We start from the raw sequence: 24,577 nt of genomic DNA, 5'->3' as shown, positions 1-24,577 counted from the left end.
CATCTCTTCTCCAGATTGAGTTGTCCCACCTCCCTTAGGATCTTCTTATGAGTACCTCTTTTCAGTTCTTTTACTATCTATTTCTCTTCTCTAATGTCTTTGTAGTTTTGTTCTTATGAATCTAATATTTTCGTGAGTTAGACTATTGATCAATTTAGTATTTTTTAAGTCCTTGAACATAGCACCAAAGAGATATAATATGGTATAATGTTATGATTGTTCCCTATAACATTATCCTGATAAACTAGAAATGAATCGTGGATATCCATTGCCCAATTATTTTCTATGGACCTGTAATCCATGGATTTGTCTAAATGAGCATTTCCCAAAGTGCATTATGTTCAAAACTATAAAATATAATAAGTTATGTGGGAAAATAAAGCTCTTGTGGTCAAATAAGTTTGAAAACTATTAGGCTGAACAAAGCTAAAAATGTTCCCTTACTGCATGATTTCTTATAGGGTTTAATATGCTGATATACACTATAAAATCTCCACAGAAGTTTGTAGTATGCAGTGTTTCCCAAACTAGTTTGACCATGGAATATTTTTTCTGGATAGTGTTCCAAGGAATCCTCTTTAGTAAACAGTGGTTTATATCTTACTTTGACCTATATATGTTCATTATTCTAAAAGTGTTTAATTAGCACCTAATATGTAACTATAGACATAATACAGTACTGAACAGCTTCTTGACTTGGGAGAGGAATGGTGGGTGGGCAGCTGAGATCTACGTTTGCTACATATGTAGTAGTAGTCACCAAGTTTATCCAGATAGGAGACTGGCACTATTTGCAGAATAAAAAGTGCAAGCCATAATCTATTTATTCAGTTGTAGAATACAGATTCATATACATGACATAGCACTTTACTTTTAAAATAACATCCTTTAAGATTGAAGAAGTACAGTTACAGGATTTGGTCAGCAATTGTTTCCTGCTTAATTCAGAGAAAGTTTAGCAACCTCCACTTGTGCCCGCAAATCAATCCTTCTTGATATATTTATTATTGTTTTTAATTTATTTTTATTGGGGTATAACTTACATAAAGTAAGCAAATTCAAAAGCCTTAACTGTACACCTTGATCAGTTTTTATATGTGTAACACCCTCACCGAGATCACTTTCTCTAGGGTGTCTGTACCCTCATTGTTCCCCTCTCTTGCCTTCAAATTCTCCCAAAGAACCAGAGTCTTTTCCTGAACCTAGAAGCAGGTGCAAATCTCTAATAGCTTTAAATGAACAAAGTTTATCTTGACTCTTCCTTTCCTATTATTTTTCTCTTATTATCATTGACCCCCATATTATAAAAATAATCCTCTGTATGTGTTGCCTTTCTTTGTCACTCTTCATTATCACTTGTTATGGTGGAGTAATATAATGTAATGCAGTATAATCCAATTCAATTTAATTTAATTTGACCCAATTTAAGTCAGTAAATATTTATTGAGCACCTTCTGTTTGTCCAAGGAACCATGGAGGATGAAGAGGTGAATTACAAGTACTACCTAATTCATATTGTTCATATTCAAATAGCTTTAATACAGAGCTTATTGTGGTAACTACAATAAGATATAGTGTAAATCGTATTTTTTCCTACTGAAATTACTCCCTAAGATCACTGGTAAGGATTCCCTCATTAACAAATTCCAGCGGTCTTTTCTAAATTCTTACTTATTTTGAACTTGTTATTAGCATTTCAGGCTGTTTACCATTTCTGTGAAACTCCTTGACCTTCTCTACAGTATATTTTTCTTACTCTCGTCCTCTTATATCTTTTGATTCTTATCTATCTGACTTCTCTTTTGCCTCTTGTTTACTTCACTCTTTCCTGAGTATAAGAATTTTCCCCAGGTTATAACTTTTATCCCCTTCTCTTTCTCTAGATTCTTTATTAGCAAATTCTGTGGTGTTGATACTAGCTATAAGCAGATAGCTCCTCAAACTCCAGTGAATTACATATTGGCATTCACCTCATAGGTTGTTCTCCCTCCCCAAATTTGTTCTTTCTTCTGGCTTCCCTACATTCCCACATTCAATTACTTGTCAAATTCTACCAATTCTGTTTGCCACAATCTCTCTCACTTTTATCCTTTTTCAACACAAAATCCACTGCCATTAGTTGCCATCACCCAGTTTTGGTCTTCATTGTCCAGTGTCTCTAAGTTGAGATATTAAAATGGACATCTAAAATGTTTTTACTGTTTCCCATCTCTTTTTCCTACAATTGAGCATATACCCTACTTCCAAATTAATCTTCCTAAAAGAAATCCTGATTACATTGCTACTCTGCTAAAAAATTTCTGGTAACTATTAAATCACTGTCGGCCGGGCGCGGTGGCTCAAGCCTGTAATCCCAGCACTTTGGGAGGCCGAGGCGGGTGGATCACGAGGTCAAGAGATCGAGACCATCCTGGTCAACATGGTGAAACCCCGTCTCTACTAAAAATACAAAACATTAGCTGGGCATGGTGGCGCGTGCCTGTAATCCCAGCTACTGAGGAGGTTGAGGCAGGAGAATTGCCTGAACCCAGGAGGCGGAGGTTGCGGTGACCCGAGATCGTGCCATTGCACTCCAGCAAAAACAACCAAAACCGGTTAAAAAAAAAAAAAAAAAAAAAAAAAAAAATCACTGTCTACTAATCTCACTCCAACTGACTTTTCTGTGCTTATCATCATACTTATCCCCTTTCAAGAATGGCCACTAGAGGAAAATTGAAGACTAATATTTCTGTAATCATATCCAGTGGCATCTCTTTTTCATGTCTGCTTGCATTATTTCTGCTTCATGGAAACCCCTTCTTCCCCATCCTTTCATGTCCAAACCCTTTAAGGCTCACTCAAGTACAGCCTGTGCTTTGGAGTATTCTCTACCCCCGTCCCCTCACATTTTACCATAAGCCAGAAGTAACCTAGTGTTTTCTGAGGTCTTTGTTTTCTCACCATTATATGACATTTACTAAATTCTGTCTTATTATAGTTATTTAATTATTTATATTTGAATCTGATATCTTATTTCCAACACTTAGAGGACAATGTCATTTATATATATAAACACATATCTTATATGTATAATATATAAATATATGTGTTATAATATATATAACACATATATATTATATAGATATATACTTTGCCATTGAGACAGAGTTTCACTCTATCACCCAGACTGGAGTGCAGTGACATGATCTCGGCTCACTGCAATCTCTGCTTCCCAGTTCAAGTGATTCTCCTACCTCAGCCTCCTGAGTAGCTGGGATTATAGGTGCACACCAACCATGCCCAACTAATTTTTGTATTTTTAGTAGAGATGGGATTTCACCGTATTGCCCAAGCTGGTCTCAAACTCTTGACCTCAAGTGGCCTGCCCGCCTCCGTCTCCCAAAGTGCTGGAATTACAGGTTTGAGCCACTGTACCTGGCTGTCATTTATATTTTTATCCAAGAGCACCTAGAATAGTGCCTAGTACATAGCAGGCCCGCGGTAAATCTTTGAATTAATAAATTTTTTCACCTTCAGACACTCAAATGTAGGCACATCAGCACAGATAGATGTAAACAGGCATGAAGGTGACTTTTTTTATTGTGAGTATTGTGGTTGCTTTTTAAATAACAAAACTTGGGGGTGATTGGTATCTCCAAAAGGAAGTAGCTTGAGAAAACATGGGTAGCTTGTTCTCCTATAGTCATGTTTGTGTGTGTGTTAACATATACAAATAGATGATAACAGCAACAATGGGAATAAGTACTTAAAACTACCCTTTCAGCATGTTTTACTCCTGATTTCCTTAAGTTGGAAAATCAGAAAAAAGACAAGACTCTTTACTGTCTTCTCTAATTTGAACCTGCAGCCTATTGTCTTCATTAGCTAGAGGAAAGTGAATAGATTTTTGTTTCAAACCATTAAGTTCTTCCCCGCCTCTCATCTGTTCCTCTGCCTGTGTGTGTGTGTTTGTGTGTGTGTGTGTGTGTGTGTGTGTGTGTGTGTGTGTGTGTGTGTTTGCTTTTATTCAGGTGTTACCTTGAGGGCAAAAAACCTTCTATAACTTTAGAAAGATTGTTCAAACTCTGAAGGGACAGTTTCCTGAATTTAGTAAACATCTTGTATTAAAAATCTTGCCTCTGTTTGCTATCTCAGAATCATAGCTTTGTTAAGAGAAAATGGGCCCCCAGAGTCCCTGACTCTTATTTAAGGAACCCCCTACATCAGGAAAGAAGTGAGGCTTCCTTCAGAGGTACACACAGGAAAGGCTAATCAGTAGGTATACAGTGGAAAACAAAAATAATTAAACATGTATATTGGTTTCTCAAGGATGTTTTTTGTAGTGTCAAGTTGGTTTTAAGAAAGGAAAACATTTTTAATTACAGTTCCTAGATTTTATATCCTATTACCCAGGCTTATCAGTTTTGGTTTTTAAACTGGGAAATCACTTAGAACCACTCTCTTAAATGTGTTTATTATGCTTTTGAATGTCCTCTCCACACATCTCTTTTCTCTTTCTCTGAGTGGGCCTATATAGTATGTCCTTTCTCTCTCCTCTTTTTTGTCTGGTCAGAACTGACCTTCTTTTCTTCATGCTAGTTCTCTTCCTCTGCCATTACTACCAGCTCTCAGTCTCTGTATGTACCTCTTCTCAGTTCCTAAGCTCCCATTAAAAATGGCTCTGGCATTTTATATTCTTATGGTGAAATAAAATGTATCACTTCTTTCTCTTCCATTTCCTTTTTCCACATTAACTTGTTCATGATAAAACCAAAGGAATGCTAGTTGTATATAGAAGTTCTGAGTTAAATATAGAAGTTCTAGCATAACCCTAATGCTAATTAAAATGTCACTTTGGGGCTGGGTGTAGTAGCTCATGCCTGTAATCCCAGCACTTTGGGAGACTGAGATGGGAGGATTGCTTGAGGCAAGGAGTTCGAGACCAGCCTGGTCAACATAGCAAGTCCCCATCTCTATAATAATAATTTTTTAAAAATCACTATTTATTTATTTAACTTTTTTGAGGTGGAGTTTCTTTCTGTCTCCCAGGCTGGAGTACAGTGGTACAAGACTTCAGCTCACTGCAACCTCCACTTCCTGGGTTCAAGTGATCCTCCTACCTCAGTCTCCCAAGTAGCTGGGATTACAGGCATGCACCACCATGCCTGGCTAATTTTTGTATGTTTATTGGATGCAGGGTTTCACCGTGTTGGCAAGGCTGGTCTTGATCTCCTGACCTCAAGCAATCCTCCCACCTCAGCCTTCCAAAGTGCTGGGATTTGCAGACATGAGCCACCACAACCAGCCCAAAAGTCAGTGTTTAGAAATGTCATTTGACGGCCGGGCGCGGTGGCTCAAGCCTGTAATCCCAGCACTTTGGGAGGCCGAGGCGGGTGGATCACGAGGTCAAGAGATCGAGACCATCCTGATCAACATGGTGAAACCCCGTCTCTACTAAAAATACAAAACATTAGCTGGGCATGGTGGCGCGTGCCTGTAATCCCAGCTACTGAGGAGGTTGAGGCAGGAGAATTGCCTGAACCCAGGAGGCGGAGGTTGCAGTGAGCCGAGATCGTGCCATTGCACTCCAGCCTGGGTAACAAGAGTGAAACTCAGTCTCAAAAAAAAAAAAAAAAGAAATGTCATTTGACCTGTCTGGATTTCAGTTTATTGATTTGTAAAATTGAGGGATTAGTGAAGTCAACCTAAAACAGTTCTGCGTCCTATGGTTGGGATTACAATAGTCCTAATATCTTGTTTCAAATGCAGAATTTTCAGGTCTCTTTACTTCTTGTTCCTTCTATTAGTTTCCTGCCATTAGCTTCCTCTCTTATATTCTTCATATCTAAACTATTTCCTATTTTTTTTTAAATCTATAAGGTTGCCTATTTTCTTCCTAAACCACTTAAACTTCTCTCATACATTTAGTCCAACCTTGCCCAATCTGCAGCCTGCAGGTCAGCCCAGGACAGCTTTGAATGCAGCCCAATACAAATTCATACACTTTCTTAAAACATTATGAGATTTTTTTTTTTTTTCTCACCAGCTGTTGTTGTGTTGGTGTATTTTATATGTGGCCCAAGACAATTCTTCTTCCAACGTGGCCCAGGGAAGCCAAATGATTGGACACCCCTAGTTTAGTCCATCAATTGGATACTGATCTTACTACCCAGACTATATCACTCCAGCTCAAACTCCTTTTTTTTTCCCCCCTTTATGATGATCTAACATAAATAATCTGTTTTGGGTTCATGATAGCTAGCTTTTTTTCCTGTTCCTTTTTATTCCCTTTCTATTTATTCTTTTTGGGGAAAACTTGTCCCCTCCGCAATGTTAATTAGTCCTAGATTAGTCACCTAACTTCTTTTTTTTTTTTTTTTTTGAGATGAAGTCTCACTCTGTCACCAGGCTGGAGTGCAGTGGCGCCATCTCGGCTCACTGCAACCTCCAACTTCCTGGTTTAAGAGATTCTCCTGCCTCAGCCTCCTGCGTAGCTGGGATTACAGGCATGCGCCACCACACCCAGCTAATTTTTGTATTTTTGGTAGAGACAGGATTTCAACATATTGGCCAGGATGGTCTCGATCTCCTGACTGATCCAACCGCCTTGGCCTCCCAAAGTGCTGGGATTACAGGTGTGAGCCACCATGCCCGGTCTAGTCACTTAACTTCTTATCCCCAACCTGCCATACCCTTTAAGTTCCCTTCCCTAGAAAGCTGACCTAGAAGGATTAGGCACATCCTGAGATTTCCAACATCTCCAGCCTCTCTTTGCTCTCTTTATTCCATTCTATTCTCTGTATTCCACATTAGCATATAACACCTTAAAAATTGGAAATCCACATCCTGAGATTTCCAACATCTCCAGCCTCTCTTTGCTATCTTTATTCCATTCTATTCTCTGTATTCCACATTAGCATGTAACACCTTAAAAACTGCAGTTGTAAATTGTATAATTTCCAAGATTCGTTATAATTCTTTTTTTTTTTTTTTTTTTTGAGACGGAGTTTCACTCTTTTTTCCCAGGCTGGAAGTGCAGTGGCGCGATCTCGGCTCACCACAACCTCCACCTCCTGGGTTCAGGCAATTCTTCTGCCTCAGCCTCCTGAGTAGCTGGGATTACAGGCACGCGCCACCATGCCCAGCTAATTTTTTGTATTTTTAGTAGAGACGGGGTTTCACCATGTTGACCAGGATGGTCTCGATCTCTTGACCTCGTGATCCACCCGCCTCGGCCTCCCAAAGTGAGGCGTGAGCCACCGCGCCTGGCAGTTCGTTATAATTCTAACATTCTACTTATATCAAGGGAATGCTGATGTGGTTGTACACATAAGGAGTAGATGTTGTAGTGTGCCATATTTCAATGTATATTCTTACTGAAATTCCTTATTCTTCTACTTTCTATTTGCTGTTCAAGTTCTTTGAAAAAACGATACAACAGGATGTTCCTTCCAACTGCATGATTTTTATCACTGGACAGTCATTCCCTGGCTCCTTGTTTGTCCTGGTTAACTTGTCCCTGAGGAAACTGTGGTGAGGATTACAATTAGTCCAAGAGTCCAAGTTATCCAGGCTCAACCTGAGAGCTTTTTACCTCCCAGTGCTTCTTGAGTTTTGAGGAAGTCCTTTGGGTTAGCCATTCCTGTTTAATTTGAGTTCTTCCTTGACCCCTCTTGCTCTCTACAGCAAAAGATATTCCTTGAGAAAAACACTTAAGGTCCAAATATCCTCTTCTACTGATTCTCCCAACTTAAAACATTTGCTAAAAATCCACCTTGTTCTTGTCGTGTCTGTACAAAGTAGGGTTTCTCTGTGTATGTGTGGAGTGAGTATGTAAAGGCAAAGGGGATGTTGGGTATAGGAAAGGAACTTGAAGGGAATGTCTATTACCTCTAATGCTACAGGGTGAAGAATTCCACTCCTTTTTCCTGGTCTTTTTACTTCATTCATCATTATTGTCTCTATGTGCATTTCTCAGATAATTCTTTCCTCCTCTACTCCTTCCTCCTCCTCCTCCATTTTTCTCCACACTGAGAACAATATGAACCTTAAGTCTGTATTATGCAAGTTTCTCAATTCTGGTTAAAGACTGACTGATTTAACTCTCTTAACAGGACAATCATTTATCTCTCCTTGGTGTATGTGCTTGGCCATGCGATCAAGTCCTTGGGTGCTTTACCAATACTGGGAGGACAAGTGGTACACACGTGAGTAAAATCATGGAATCAACTAAACTACTTTTCTCAGGCATTGGTTACAAATGATTTTCTATTTTCTTACCAGAGATGTCCTTTTATTTCATTTTCAATCTACAGTTTTACTACAAAACTGGTTAAGAAAAACAGTTTTATGACCACTTGAACTCTTTTCTACTTTATCTGAACTCATCTGCTTTTGGGACTTGTAGAATGCCTAGTTAGTATCCTCTTTATATGCTTGAAAATAATTAAAACCTTCACACCCTACATATTCCCTCACCTTTTTATTCATATGCATCTATACTTTACCAGGGTTAAAAAAGTCCACAACGTTTCCTTATAATTCATTGTAGAAGCCATATTCAAAGCTTTGAATATTTACATTTATGTGTAGTTCCATATACTTCAGTTGCTATTGGCATTTATGGGATTAGAGGCATTTGATAAATTCTGATGTCTGTTTGTTCAGTCAGTAGATAGGATTACAGCTGTTCAGGGAGCAGTTTATATGTATTCATATTACAGTGTGCCTGTGTACATATATTTATCTTATGAGTCAGAAATTTTGTTTGATTTTGTTTGTTTTTTTTTTAGACAGAGTCTTGCTTTGTTGCTCAGGCTGGAGTGCAGTGGCGTGATCTCCGCTCACTGTAATCTCTGTCTCTTGGGTTCAAGCGATTCTCCCACCTCAGCTTCCCGAATAGCTGGGATTACAGGCTCCTACCACCATGCCTAGCTAATTTTTGTATTTTTAGTAGAGACAGTGTTTCACCATGTTGGCCAGGCTGGTCTTGAAATCCTGACCTCAGGTGATCCACCTGCCTTGGCCTCCCAAAGTGCTGAGATTGCAGATGTGAGCCACTGTGCCTGGCCTTGATATTTAATAAATATTAGATACCTTCTTATTGGTGTCCCAGCAAAAATTTTTGACACTGTTCCTACTAATTATGATTAACTTGAACTTTTTTTTTTTTAATTTTAGTTAGGATATGTGAGATTAGAGTCCTTAAAAGGTCTTTCTATTGAAGTATCCCTTTGACTAAAACAAGATTGGGAAACAGTGTGTTAGCTTTGGAGTTCCTTCAGTATTTGCTTCTATCAGATGCTCATAAAAGGTAAATGGCACTACCAGGAATGAAAGCTTCCACATAATGCATACTTTCTTGCAGAGACCAAAGGATCATAAATATGATAAGTGCCCATGAATACCTCCTAGGAATAAAAGCAAACCGAAAGTACCCATGGGGTAGAAATGTGAAGGGGATCTTTGCCTTTGTACATATTTTTTTTTTCCCTCTGCAGCTCTGTAGTCCATCTCTACAGTTGCATTTAGTATCAACATGGTTGGCATCCTCACCTTTCCATTTCAGAGTCCTATCGTTGGTTGGTCTGAGTTTAATAGCTTTGGGGACAGGAGGAATCAAACCCTGCGTGGCAGCTTTTGGTGGAGACCAGTTTGAAGAAAAACATGTAAGAATACTGTTATTTTGTACTTTCAAGAATGTGGAGCCAGCATTAACAGGGGTACCTAGCAAGTAGCCATTTGCCAAGATTGAAGTAATCTACTGGTCAGATCTTATCTGAGCAGCTGTATTCAATGCTGGATCCTGGTCATTAACAGTGAGGAAAATTGAAACAGTTTTAAGGAAAAGAGACCAGGTTGGTAGATGAACTAAAAGGCATGTCTTATAAGAAAAGGTTGAAGGAAATGGGGATAGTCTGAATAAGAATTGAGGAGAATATTATAGCTACTTGTAGATGCTGGAAGGATGTCAGTGATTAAACCTGAGACCAATGAGTGAAAGCCTTGAAGAAGTCGTGTTTTGCTTGATGGGTAGAAAAACTTCAAACGGTTGGAAGTAGTAAGTTTACTCTGACTTGAGGTATTTAGGAAGAAATGTGGTAAGCACCTTGGGAATGGGAGGTGATGAATACTGTAGAGATGATTTAAGCATCTCTAGTTTTAAGATGCCATGAAAGGGGAAAATGACCAATTCCGAGCCTGGCTGATCATTCCCTTTCTTCCTCAATACTTCCCATTACCAATGGTGAAAAATAAATGGGCCTCTATGAGAAAGGGGTGACAAATAGACAAGGGAATAGTCTATTTTTAGATCTGTCAACATTTCTGGCTTCTTCACTTTTGTTTTCAGTTTTGTCTGTCTTCAAATATCCATTCCCCTTTGTATAACCGTTTATCCTTTCTTTGAGTTTCTCTTTTTCTCCCCCACTCCTTGTCTCTCTGTGTCTCTCACCCACTTTCTCTCTCTCCTCTTCCCTCTTCCACCCTGACATAATACCTACTGTCTCTTTCTGCCTCTGCTATCCTGTCCTGTCTTCCAGTGTTTTTCTTACCTTTCAGACCATTTGGGTTATTTGATACTTTTTTTTCTTCCCAAGAGTCCATAGATCATAACTGCTTGCTGACTTCGAAGAAAGAACCAACTTTTGGCAAGTAGGATCCTATGTATAATAAACTATACAAATTAGATCAGTGAAATAAGGTTTAAATGGAAACCGGAAGAAATAAAACAGTGTAAATAGAAAATGGGGAAGGACTCGTTGTTCTAATGTGGCAAGAAGACATCTGGGGTATCAGAATGAAGCATGTCAGTGTATAATGAATGAAATATTAGCAACTTTATTTGAAAGTTGTTTCATTTGGTAACTGCTCCACGAAGATATTTCAATTAATAGGACAAATCCGTTTCCAGGTTTTCACTAGCCACTTCTAAGTCTACTGAGTTCTTTTTAGATTCTCTGGCAGATCTCCCTTAAGCACTAGGTGAACTATCCTGCTTCATTAACAGTTGACTCCACTGTCCTATGTTCTGGTACTATTCCTACCACACACTCCTGCCACAAAATCTATTATTTAACCAAATCAGGCATTCACTTAGTTAATACAGTCAACAAACATTTATGGAGTCCCTTATATATGTCAGATGCTGTGCTAAGTACTAGGGATTACAGAAATGAGTAAGATAAAATTTCTGCTCTAAAGAAACTTATATGGAAGAAACAGACATTTTTGGGGGGCTGAGGTAGGAAAATGGCTTGAACTTGGGAGGTGGAGGTTGCAGTGAGCTGAGATTGAGCCACTGCACTCAGCCTGAGTGACAGAGTGAGACTCTGTCTCAAAAAACAAAACAAAACCAAACCCAGACATTTAATGCAAAGGCATTAATATTAGAATAGCTATATACAGGACACAGTAGTGGCACTGAGGACAGGATGATTATTTTTCCCTAGGCTAAGGGAGGAAAAGAATGTTAAAGCTGCTTTTATAGGAGTTTGAAAGGTGAGTAAATGTTTGGAGTCAGCCAGCCATGTTTTAAAATATCTATTAATAATATGAAATTCAGGTATTGTGGAGGCAATATCTGAATCTTTCTCTTTGTATGTGTCTTCAGCTCTGAGTCTGAACATGGAGTGGGGCTGGAGCTAGGGTACACATTGCACTGATGATTTATCCTGTTTGTTTCAGGCAGAGGAACGGAGTAGATACTTCTCAGTCTTCTACCTTGCCATCAATGCAGGGAGCTTGATTTCTACATTTATCACACCCATGCTGAGAGGTTAGGATTGTTTCTGAGGGACCCTGTATAAAGCCTTGCTGTGGTCAGACACAAAGCTGCTCTTGGCTTTCTCCTCTCCATCTTCTCCTTTTATAAGCGCTCGACAATCTGTGAAACTTTATTTTAGTCTTTATTTGTCTGGCACAAAAGAAGAATTATAGATTAAGTGATGGGAGGAAAGAGGATGGCTATGTATATTCTACAAGCTCAGGTTTATTCAACAACCTGAGCTTGTAGAATGAAACATTAAACATTCAAGACTCAGGGCTACTTTCTTCCTCCCATCCCATTTTCTTTAGGAGATGTGCAGTGCTTTGGAGAAGACTGCTATGCATTGGCTTTTGGAGTTCCAGGATTGCTCATGGTAATTGCGCTTGGTAAGTGCAGTGGAGCAAAGGAAACTAATAATCATTGATGACTGACACATGTAAAACATCATGTAGGCACTTTACACAAGCTGTTTAATTCAATCCTCACACTAGGCCTATTGAGTAACTGTTATTGTAGGGGATTCTCCTTGACTTTGGAGGTAGATTCTGAATGAAGTCAGAAACTTTAAGAAAACAGTGCCAGGCCGGGCGCGGTGGCTCACGCCTGTAATCCCAGCACTTTGGGAGGCCGAGGCGGGTGGATCACAAGGTCAAGAGATCGAGACCATCCTGGTCAACATGGTGAAACCCCGTCTCTACTAAAAATACAAAAAATCAGCTGGGCATGGTGGCACGTGCCTGTAATCCCAGCTACTCAGGAGGCTGAGGCAGGAGAATTGCCTGAACCCAGGAGGCGGAGGCTGCGGTGAGCCGAGATCGCGCCATTGCACTCCAGCCTGGGTAACAAGAGCGAAACTCTGTCTCAAAAAAAAAAAAAAAACAGTGCCCAAGGTTGCATAACCAATAAGATGCTTTCTGGGGAGCCTTAAAAAAGATCAAACTCTGGGCCAGTCAGGGACTTGGGCAGCTATAATTTTTTTTAGTATCTCCGGTGATTCTAATGTATAGTCAAGGTGGAGATCCACTGCTCTACACTACAAAATATAGAGAAGCAAGGAAGATAATCCTTTTTCAAACTAGTTTAGTTCATATGATACTTATTTATCTGGTAATTGGAAGAGATTTTAAATTCTCAACCTTTTAAAACAGCTTCTAGATTTAGCTATTTCTACCCTGCTCTGCAGTGCTCCCAAAGAGTCTGCCCTTGAGTAAAGAGAATAAGAGGATTTGGATAAGTAGGTGAAAATTAATGCAACTTAAATGAAGTGGTATTCTTTTTATTCCTGAGAACGCAGTCCTGGAAGAGAAGAGGGATATAGTGTTCCTTAGTTTACACAGCCTCAGGGAAAACTTGGGCATGATTATTTCTAATCATTGACCTGGAAACCTGTTCTCACTCTGAGCCTCAGGGTGACAGCCCCCTGGAAGATATCCAGTGCAAACCCATAAAGAGCTCAACAGAGGAACAACAGCCCAGAGACTCAATGTTCGGTGTATTTCCTACCAGGGAGTTGATGGGAGGGCGCTAATAGTAGTACTCAGAATTCCCAATGCCAAACAAATTTGTTATAGGTGAGCTGTGATGATATATTCTCTGCTTCCTTCTCCATTCAAAGCCAAATATTTTCCAGAATATTTTTGTGGTTTTCCACTGATTAGTACTATGTCTTCTTTGGATCATTGCATGATAATATTTACACAACAGAGTAATTATGAAGATAAAAAAGAGATGCTGTAAATGAAATATTTTATAAATTATGAAGTGTTAAACAAGTGCTAGCTGTCATTATTAGTCAGCAGCTTCAGTTTTCTGGGTACTAATCAATAATTCAGTTCTCTGATCTTTTACTTTATTTTTTCATTCGCTCATTTATTTAACAAGCATTTAATGAACCTATTATGTGCTAGGTATTAGGATCACATTGGTGAATTAGACACCTTCAGAGTTCATGTTCTCAAATAATTTATATAGTTCAATAGGGAGAGGAAGAAAAGTAAAAGGAATTTACAATATAGTATGATCAGTATTTCCCAGATCAATATAGTATGAGCTAGGAAAGTACAGAGAGAGCTATGGGAACATAAGTAATGTTTAAGACCTTGAGGGACCATGTGCAGTGGCTCATACCTGTAATCCCAGCACTTTGGGAGGCTGAGGCAGGAGGATTGCTTGAGCTCAGGAGTTTGAGACCATCCTGGGCAACATAACGAGATTCTGTCTCTACAAAACATTTAAAAAATTGGCCGAGTATGATGGCATACACCTATGATCCCAACTATTTGGGAGGCTGAGATGGAAGGATCACTTGAGCCCAGAAGGGCAAGGCTGTGGTAAGCCATGATTGTGCCACTGCACTCCAGCCTGGGCAACAGAGCAAGACCCTGTCTCAAAAATAAATAAATGAATAAATTAATAAATACTGCTTTGAGGGTTGTAAAAAGCCTAAAGAAATGACATTTGGCCGGGCGCGGTGGCTCACGCCTGTAATCCCAGCACTTTGGGAGGCCGAGGCGGGTGGATCACGAGGTCAAGAGATCGAGACCATCCTGGTCAACACGGTGAAACCCCGTCTCTACTAAAACTACAAAAAATTAGCTGGGCATGGTGGCACGTGCCTGTAATCCCAGCTACTCAGGAGGCTGAGGCAGGAGAATTGCCTGAACCCAGGAGGCGGAGGTTGCGGTGAGTCGAGATCGCGCCATTGCACTCCAGCTTGGGTAACAAGAGCGAAACTCCGTCTCCCCCCAAAAAAAAAAAAAAAAAAAAAAAAAAAAAAGGAATGACATTTAAGGTGAGACCTAGGGGCTGAACAGCAATTAATCAATAAAGAGATTGTAAGTGATGCAGAAAGAGAACACAGTAGCTGTAAGACAAGAGATTGAGAAATAGCATGACATGTTAAAGGCGTTAAAGGCATTTAGATTACCTAAAGCATAAATGAGAAAGATAAAGAGGAGAAACTGACAGAAACCAGACAATGAAGGGCCTTTTAAACCAGTAAGGAACTAGAACTTAATTGTGAAGGAGAGTGGGGAACTCTAAAGGAATAATTGTTAGATTTTAATTTTTCAGTGATGTTTCTATAATGTAGAGAAAGGATTGTGTTGGGGTGAGGCAAGGATAATATTTGATTTTTTGACACTTGCTTAAATTTTGTGCTTGAGATAAGTATCTCACTAAGTTCACCCTAATCTGGCCCTGGTTGAAGTAATAAACCTTGGAATGATTAGATATGTTAAGTGAGAGAGAAGGTAAGTCAAGGTTTAATGCAGCGTTCTGAACCTTGAACAACTGGGTAGGTAGTAGGGTCATTAATTGAGATAGTGAGGAAGAGCTGGTTTGGGGTAATGTTGATAAATTTAGTTTTGAACATTTTGCATTTTATATGTTCTTGGAACATTTAATTGGTGTTACCAGTTATTTGGAAATACAGGTTTAGAGCTTAGAAGAAATGTTTGCCCTATAGATATAAATCTGGAGTCATTAGTATATGGGTAGCAATAATCCATGAAATAAAGATAGTTAACTAAAAGCTAATAAGAGTAAGGTAAAAGAAAGATGGGGGGTGGGGGGAGGCAGTGGATAGGTTCAAACTTCAGGGAACACCAGGATTTAAAAGACAGGCAAAGAGGAAAAGCCCACAAATGAGACTAAGAAGGAATGTCCAAAATGGTAATTGTGCTATCTTGGATAACAAGAGGATTTCAAGAAGGGATTCATTCAGAGTGATAAATGTTACTGAGTGGGAGATTAAGATAAGGGTGAAAAATGTCTATTAAATATAGCATTAAGGATGTCACTGATATGGTTACAGTACATCAGTTATGGTAGAATGGTGGAGACTGAAGACTGATTGGAGGACATTGGGATTCCTTTGGTGCTGCTTTGTCAGCCAGAAATCTCTGTGGCCGCTGCCGCCTCTGTCCGGGCCTTGCTCAGGCCCACTGGGCTCGCTTCACCTGCTTAGCCTGGCAGGCTGCACTTGGCTCCTGCCTTCTCAGAACCTGTGCCCACCGCAGCTCTATGCTCAGCCAGCGATTGGACTGGGCATGCAGTGAGCAACTTCTGTGTCGGGTGCGGCGTCTAGACAAGGGGAACATGGTGGCACCCAAAAACTCTGAGATGCTAGCAAGTGCAGAGCCCTAAGGGGTGTTACAGCCCCTGCTCAGGGAGTCCCGAAGTCTAAACCCCCAGAAATGTTGCGGCTCTTCACTCCCGTAGTTCATCTAGCAAGAGCTTGTTACAACTCTCTTTCTCCTGTAGTCCAGCGAGCGGAGCAGTGTTACGGCTCTTTTGTTCCCACCACTCACAGCTTGGCAAACTGACCAGGGGTGTCACAGCCCTTTCATTCCTGCCACCTGCAGCTCAGCAAGTTCTGAGTTCTTGTCCTATGACCAAGAGGAATGAGGTGTGTGGACACCAGAAAGTGAGTAAGCAGAGAATAATTTTATTGAGTGGCAGAAGGAAAGCTCTGAGGGGACCTAAAGTTGGTAGCCATCTGTGAGGCTGTGGATTTTTTAAGAATGGGGGAGTGCATACTGATTGGTCCATGGGTGGCATCCAAAAGGAACCAATGGAGAGAGAGGGTAAGACAGAGATAGAGGTTCTCACTGAGGTCATGGACTCTGTCAGGAACCGGCAGCTCAGTTTTCAGGCTTTAAACTGTCTTTGGCTTGAAGGTCGGGTTTCACTGGGACCCGTCCCTGCCTGCCTAAGAATTTATATGTCTCTTGTCTCTATCAGTAAGAAAGTGAAATAGTATTTATAGCTGGAAAATGACATGGATTCCAGAAAGGATATTGAGCATGCTTGAATATTATTGGGAATAATTCAGTGGAGAAAGAGGTTGAAGATACAAGATAAAGGCTGTATAATTAGTATGAAAACGCATATGAGCAAATTAGCTTTGGATAGGAGGAGGAATATCACCTTCACCTACCTAGAGGGAAGAGAGGATGAGTGTGGTTACAATAACTAATTGATTTGGTGGCAGGAAGTTGAAGGAGTTTCTATTTGAAGATTTCCATTTTCTTTGTGAATTAAGAGGCAATATCATCTACTAGAAGGAGTAGATAGTAGAGAAATTCAAAAGTTTATACTCGTCTTCTTTAGTTAAGTGGCCTTGACATATAAGTGTGACTTTAGTTCATTACATAAGTCTTCCTATTATCACTCCCCTGTCACTATTGCAGCCAGCATTCCTGAGATATTCAGCATCTTTCTAGGGTCTTTCTTAATTTAGGGAGCCATTTATTCCCTACTCCAAATCTTCATTTTGTCTGGGTACCTCTTTATCTGCCCACTTGACTCTCAGGGTTATCATTCTTCCAGTGAACATTTTTTTCTATCAACCATGAGACAGCTGTTATAGATAAAGGATGCTATCTGGGGAAACTTTGGGGGAACTGAGAGAATGAATGAGAAAAAGTGGTAGAGTGAATCTGACTGAGAGGAATGGAGATACTAAAAAGTGATGGGAGAGAAAGTAAGGTGATTTGTGCATTCTGATGTGTAAGGATACTGGAAAATGCTACTGGTCACTGACAAAATCATCTTTAGCAGAGGATCTAGTAGAGGGGTATCATGCTGAAGCTGGGAAATCTGTTTGGAAGGAAAGTACACCTGGGAGGGAACCAAGATGGGGTTTTTCTATTGATTTTAATTTAACGAAATGGAAAAAACCCACTATTTTATAACTACAAAAGTAATACCAGCTCGTTGTTAATTTAGAAAATAAAAGGAAAAATAAAGAAATAGCCGGGCGCGGTGGCTCAAGCCTGTAATCCCAGCACTTTGGGAGGCCGAGGCGGGTGGATCACGAGGTCAAGAGATAGAGACCACCCTGGTCAACATGGTGAAACCCCGTCTCTACTAAAAATACAAAAAATTAGCTGGGCATGGTGGTGCATGCCTGTAATCCCAGCTACTCAGGAGGCTGAGGCAGGAGAATTGCCTGAACCCAGGAGGCGGAGGTTGCGGTGAGCCGAGATCGCGCCATTGCACTCCAGCCTGGGTAACATGAGTGAAACTCCGTCTCAAAAAAAAAAAAAAAAAAAAAAAGAAATAAAATTCACCGAAAATTAGCTGTGGAGATGTGGTCAATGGTTAGAGATATGGGCTGAGAGAAACAGAATAAGCTCAATAACAGAAATAGTATAGAAGTGTTTGTAGAAATGATGAATAGTGGTTATAACATAGGGTACTTCAGAAAGATTGATCAAATATAAAGTGGGAAATGGCAGGTTGAGGTGAGCTACTTAGAGGACAGGGACCTGTTTTTTCACCTATATTACCAGTAGTGTCTAGCAGAGTGTGTGGTGTAAGAATTAGTGAATAAGATGCATTGTAAGGATCAAAAACATAGATTTTTGAGTCAATAAAGCCTCAGGTCAAAAGTGCAGTTCTGGTATCTTCTAGCAGTATAACCTTGTACAAGGTGCTTAATTTCCTTAACATTTCTTCATGTGTAAAATAGAGATAGTAGTACATATTCTGTCAAGCTAAATCAGTTAATGTATGTAAAATGCTTAACAAGTTACATGTGGTAAATCTTCAAATAGATGGTAGGGATAACAATAATCATCAGGATAATAATGAATTTGGGAAGTCCTTTCATGCCAGAATTTTGGATTAGTTTGGTATTAACAGATCCTGGAAAGAAACATATGGCATCAGATTAAAGAGGGAAGAGACTTGGGAATGAGAAACTAGTTGGTGGCCATTTTCATAATCCCAAGTACAAGTTGTGAAGTCCTGAACAAGTGGTAGCAGTAGCAAAGTAAAAGATGGGGAAAATAGGCAATACATTAATGAAAGAGGACCAATAAAACTTGGCAACATTGTAGATATGGAGATGGAGAAAAAAGAATAAGAAGTCAAAGATGACTTCTACTTCTGTGATTACATAAACTCTCAATAGATATCTCTCTTAACAACATACCATTTTATCTTCTCTTGGCTCCTGTAATTTTTATAACTCCAAAAGTCAGGAAATGTAAGTCAGTTTCCTCTTTATGAGATTTGTCAGCCACTCCTACAGTTCAGCAGTCTGCCTTAGCACTGACATACTGAATGTGCTATTTAGGCTGGTGCAAAAGTTATTGCGGTTTTTACCATTGAAAGTAATGGCAAAACCTCAGTAACCTTTGTACTAACCTAATAAATGAGAAACTAAAAACCTTGTTTGTGTATCAACTGCAGTTGTGTTTGCAATGGGAAGCAAAATGTACAATAAACCACCCCCTGAAGGAAACATAGTGGCTCAAGTTCTCAAATGTATCTGGGTAAGTCCATAAATTATTTTCTTGCCTTTTTCAATCAAAAGAAAGAGATGCTATGCTGAGAATATGAGCTTTCAAATATGAATATACATTTTTCTCAGTGACCTCTGTTCTATTTCCATGCCTTTTTAACAAGCTGAGATTAACTTGGCTTCTTCTTATGCCTCTATTTAACCATTAAGTTAAAAAAAGTAATCATGTTTTCAAATTGGCAAAAATCTTCTGAAATGTAATCATATATAGTACCTTCAGGAAATAAGGACATATAACATTTTTTCTTTTATTGTTGTTGTTATTTTTTGTTTTGAATGGCAAGTTCTTTCTTAAAGTGATAGTTAAAATTATATCTGAAATACTCTGAAATTCAATGCCTGATTAGGTCAAAGAGTTAGAATAAGTCACTAAAAGTATGGTGTTTGAAGGCAGGCATAGTAAGTTGGAAGAGGCAGAGGATGTTATTCTCTTTGTCTCTCTCATGATGTCTATGCTCTGCCCTAGTTTGCTATCTCCAATCGTTTCAAGAACCGCTCTGGAGACATTCCAAAACGACAGCACTGGCTAGACTGGGCAGCTGAGAAATATCCAGTAAGTTGGAAATGCAGAAACATCTTATGGCTTGGTAGTGTCTTTCTTGATGTTCAAAATGATTCTACCCTACCGCATTCAACCTCCTCTCTACTGTTTTTTGGACATTTCTACTTTAAGCAAGAAAGCCATGTACAGAACTTCTAGCAATTCTGCCTATTCTTCCTCCTTTTTGCAGAAGCAGCTCATTATGGATGTGAAGGCGCTGACCAGGATACTATTCCTTTATATCCCATTGCCCATGTTCTGGGCTCTTTTGGATCAGCAGGTAAGAATAGTTCTTTTAAACATTACTCCTCTTTACAGCCACTTCCCTCTCATAGGAAAGGGATTTCTCATAAAAGGATCTGTTTGCCCTAGGGCTCACGATGGACTTTGCAAGCCACCAGGATGAATAGGAATTTGGTGAGTAGAAGAGATTTTCCAGAGAAGTCTATTATTTTCTTCATCATCTATATTGAGGAAAAATTAATTTCTTTGTGTTTTTTCCTGAAAACTAGCAAGATCTTTAGAGAGGTGTGTTTAGCCTGAAGGCACTGTGTAGGCAAAGATAAAGAAAGTTAGTCTAGAATAAAAACCAGAATCTTCTCTTTAGAAGTCAGGAACATAAGGATGAGAAAGTTTCAACGTATACAAGGAATTATTGAGGTACATGTGATACATACCTAGTATGGTGATTTTCTTCTATCTAAGCCTGTCCCAGGGCACAGCAGGGTCAGGTTTGAGTGGTGCTACTATACAATTGGTCCATCTCTTCAACAAGGATCACAGCAGACGACCTGTGGGAAATGGAATATTTTGTATATATGGATATGGAAATAATGAGAAGGTTATACATATTATTTTATCTTTTTCCAAACTCCATTCTTTAGCCCACTCAAATAAGATACCATCTCTGCTCTCAATTGTTTTCTTCCTAAATTAGTGTATTATTTTTCTATCTTCTTAGTTTTCAAAAGGATAGAGTGGAATGATATCAGGGTCTTATTAGTCAGTCTATTTGGAGCATACCAAATAAAATTTTACTTTTCCCCTTCCTCTGGTTGTCTCTTATTTACTATGGTGGTCTTCAAAAGGATAGAGTAGAATGATATCAGGGTCTTATTAGTCAGTCTATTTGGAGCATACCAAATAAAATTTTACTTTCCCCCTTCCTCTGGTTGTCTCTTATTTACTATGGTGGTCTTCTTGTTGACCCTCTGAAGAACAACTTTGGAAACACTGTGTCGAGGAGCATCTTCACCCTAACCATGATGTCTCGTCCTTCACATTATTAAGACCTACAACTGCAGTGGCTGAGATCAATAAAAATGCACTGATTCTATTCTCTTTCAAGTTAAGGAAAGCATAATATATAGAAAAGAATTTCTCCCTTAAGCTCATCTGCCTGGCAAACGTAGCCAGAAGCCTTCCCAAGTCTGTTCCCATCCCTCAAATAATCTTAACGACAAAATAGTGGCCCTAAACCAAAGACCTGATTAATTTTGTCTTACATGCTTCTCACTTGCTAACTAGCAAAATTATTGATCTAAGCCAATATTTTTTTTTCTTGTAATCGGACACCATCTAAATATACTTTGTTAATGTTTCAGGGTTTTTTTGTGCTTCAGCCAGACCAGATGCAGGTATGTGACTCTTCTATACCCATTGGGGCTTATCTCTTTCCTCATCTATGCCTCCACCTGCAGTATTAGGATTAACAACCATAATTTGATGCTTTTCTTCTTATACACTGATAAGGGCCAAGCTTCGAGATGAAGCCCTTTAAGCCCCACAGTTCTCCTTGGCACCCCCTGTTAAGTACTTAACTTGCCACAGGTAAAGTGTAAGCATTGGATTTTTTTCCACGCAAGATAATATAATGAAAATATTGTGAAAGAAATTGTAAGGCTTGTTTTGTGAGCAATGAAGTCATGAAAGGAAAGAGCACACAATAATGTTGGCAGAAAGACAGGCTCAGAGTGAAACTTGTCCCTTAGGATATTTGGAAGCTAAATATGCAAGGGAAATAGGGTCATGGGTGTAAATGGACTGTGGAATGTGGAATCATTTTGTACTTAAAATGACAAAAGTGTGTGTAGATGTGAGAGTATGTGTACACAAGCAAATGAGTGCAGTGCTCGCACTCATCATAGGAGAACATTTGTAGCTAATCCTTTTTATCATGGTGTTACAGGTTCTAAATCCCCTTCTGGTTCTTATCTTCATCCCGTTATTTGACCTTGTCATTTATCGTCTGGTCTCCAAATGTGGAATTAACTTCTCGTAAGTGTTCACTATACCTGTATGGATTACCCTAAACTGTCTCAGTCTTTGCCCAGTTTGATAAAGAGTCAATGTCAGTATTTTTCTTAGTGATGATTGGTTTTGGTTTATCATCTATGATCATCTATTGGTAGATGATAAACCAAAACCAAACATCACTAAGAAAAATACTGTTAGACTAAGTGCCTGTTGACACTTAAAAATGGGAATTAGATCTAATTAATGAGAATTGAAGCTATTACTGTGGACCTAACTGTGTGATATTGAAGGGGCAGGTCTAGGTTTTTGAAAAACCAAAAATGTAAAATGTAGCTGCTTTGTTCTTGAATGTTGTCTCTTCAAAGAAACTCAAAGCCTTTGATGACTGCTAATCCCTTTAAATCTCCTGTTGTCCCTATGAAACAAATAAGGAATCTAGTAGGACTGAGGATTGAATTGTTCCCAATTACTGCCTGAAATCTTTTCTAAATAGAAAGATTAGTCCTTTTTAGAGTTTGGCAAAAGAATGTTTCAAGCCTCCTTTCATTCTTGATTTAATAGCAACTTCATTTTGATGACCACTTTACCATATGAAAATGGCCCTTAGTCATTTGTTCATTGAGCAGATGTTGGGAAGTTTAGGACCAAGTGTCATGAAAATATAAATCAAGCACAAAAAAAACCCACCCATTTCCCTCAGAGAGTTTATTACTTAGTAAGGGGACTAGAGCATATATATATAACACAACTACTACACCGGTAAAATAGTGTCCTAGAAGGGAAGATCAAATGCCAGGGAGGTATAGAAAAGAAAAAGTCTTCCCCTGCCAAGGCCATCAGACTTCTGCAGAGGAAGGTGAGGTAAAGCATGTACAACACCTGGCATATGGTAACTGTTCAATAAATCCGGTTGTATTTCCATTACTTTTGGTATTATGACATAGTGGATAGAAAAACCATCATAAGCAAAGGTGGAGGTGGGCAAATGTGGTGTATAACAGAGAAGAGAAGTTCAATGTAACTCAAGTAAAAGAAGAAAGAAGAATGTATGAAGGCGAGTTCTAGGAAATACCTTGAAAAGTAATTGGTCATGGAAAAATGGATTAAAAAAAGAAAAGTAATTGGGATCAAATCAGGAAAAGTCTTTGATACAGGTTGAATATTTGTACCCACCCAAATCTCATGTTGAAATGTAATCCCCAATGTTGGAAGTGGGGGTCTGGTGGGAGGTGGTTGGATCATGGGGATAAATTCCTCATGAATGGTTTAGTGCTATCCTCATTATAGTGAGTTCTCATGAGATCTGACCATTTAAATGTGTGTAGGATCTCCCTACGCTTCAGTTGCTCCTGCTTTCACCATGTGACATGCCTGTTTCCCCAGAGGGTGCAAGCCATAAACATTGGAAACTTCCACATAACGTTAACCCTGCAGGCATGCAGAGTGCAAGAATGAAGAATGGTTGGCAGCCTTCACCTAGATTTCAGAGGCTGTATGACAAAGCGTGGGTGTTCATGCAGAAACCTGCTGCAGGGGTGGAGTCCTCATGGAGTACCTCTGCTAGGGCAATATAGAGGTAAAATGTGGAACTGGAGCCCCCACCAGGGCACTCCCTAGTGGAGCTGTGAGAAGGGGCCACCATCCTCCAGACCCCAGATTGGCAGACCCACTGGCAGCTTGCATACTGGCCCTGGAAAACCACAGGCATTCAACAACCTGTGAGAGCAGCCATAGGGACTGAACTCTGCAAAGCCACAGGAGTGGAGCTGCCCAAGGCCTTGGGAGCCCACCTGTTGTTCTGGTGTGCTCTGAATGTGGGACACGGAGTCAAAGGAGATTATTCTAGAACTTTAAGATTTAATTGGGGGGGTGGTAAAAAAAGAAAAAGAAAAAAAAAAGATTTAATGACTGCTCTGCTGGGTTTCAGACTTGCCTGGGGCCTGTAGTCCCTTTGTTTTGGCCAGTTTATCCCTTTTGGAATGGGAAAGCTTGCCCAATGCCTATATCTCCATTTTATTTGGGGAGTAAATAAGTTGTTTTGATTTTATGGACCCATAGGTGGAAGGCACTTGCCTTATTTCAAATGAGACTTTGGACCTGGGACTTTTGATTGAGTTTCTACTGGAATGAGTTAAGACTTTGGGGGACTACTGGGAAGGTATAATTGTATTTTGCAATGTGAGGAGGACATGAGATTTTGGGGTGCCAGAGATGGAATGATATAGTTTGAATATTTGTCCCTGCCCAAATCTCATGTTGAAATATAATCCCCAATGTTAAAGGTGGGGCCTGGTGGGACATGATTGGATCATGGGAGTGAATTCTCATGAATGGTTTAGCACCATTCCTTGGTGCTATCCTCATGATAGTGAATGAGTTAGTTCTCACAAGATCTGGTCATTTAAAAGTGTACGGTACCTCCTGCCTCCTTGCTTGCTTCTGTTTTCACCATGTGGCATGCCTATACCCCCTCTGCCTTCTGCCATAATTGAAAGCTCTATGAGGCTTCACCAGAAGCTGAGAAGATGCCAGCACCATGCTTCCTGTAAAGCCTGTAGAACCATAAGCCAATTAAATTGCTTTTCTTTATAAATTGCCCAGTCTCTGGTATTTCTTTATAGCAATGCAAGAACAATCTAATGTAGTCTTTAATAATAGGCTATGGAGTTTGAATTTCATTTTTTTTTTAATCTTTTTTTTTTAATTTCTTTTTTTAATATAT

The 24,577-nt window shown here is 39.5% G+C and overlaps 1 protein-coding gene across 3 annotated transcripts in view; it reads left to right on the top strand.

The window, feature by feature from the left end:
* Nucleotides 1-24,577, top strand: part of SLC15A2 (solute carrier family 15 member 2) — a 46,766-nt gene that overhangs the window by 5,618 nt on the left and 16,571 nt on the right. For 2 of the 3 annotated variants that reach the window (XM_032267708.1, XM_032267711.1), the window contains exons 4-13: nt 8,094-8,186; nt 9,548-9,647; nt 11,665-11,755; nt 12,055-12,132; nt 18,947-19,029; nt 19,525-19,611; nt 19,790-19,879; nt 19,972-20,016; nt 21,204-21,236; nt 21,788-21,876. In XM_032267708.1, coding sequence (XP_032123599.1) covers nt 8,094-8,186; nt 9,548-9,647; nt 11,665-11,755; nt 12,055-12,132; nt 18,947-19,029; nt 19,525-19,611; nt 19,790-19,879; nt 19,972-20,016; nt 21,204-21,236; nt 21,788-21,876 — 789 coding nt within the window. The remainder of the gene's footprint in view (nt 1-8,093; nt 8,187-9,547; nt 9,648-11,664; nt 11,756-12,054; nt 12,133-18,946; nt 19,030-19,524; nt 19,612-19,789; nt 19,880-19,971; nt 20,017-21,203; nt 21,237-21,787; nt 21,877-24,577) is intronic. The other variant, XM_032267709.1, reaches the window with a different exon arrangement.

This window comes from Sapajus apella, unplaced genomic scaffold (assembly GCF_009761245.1).
Source record: "Sapajus apella isolate SASKATOON/1434 unplaced genomic scaffold, GSC_monkey_1.0 scaffold171, whole genome shotgun sequence".
NCBI classification, from domain to species: Eukaryota; Metazoa; Chordata; class Mammalia; order Primates; family Cebidae; genus Sapajus; species Sapajus apella.
The sequence above is the reverse complement of the archived record's forward strand: the minus strand, read 5'-3'. Positions and strand labels throughout refer to the sequence as shown.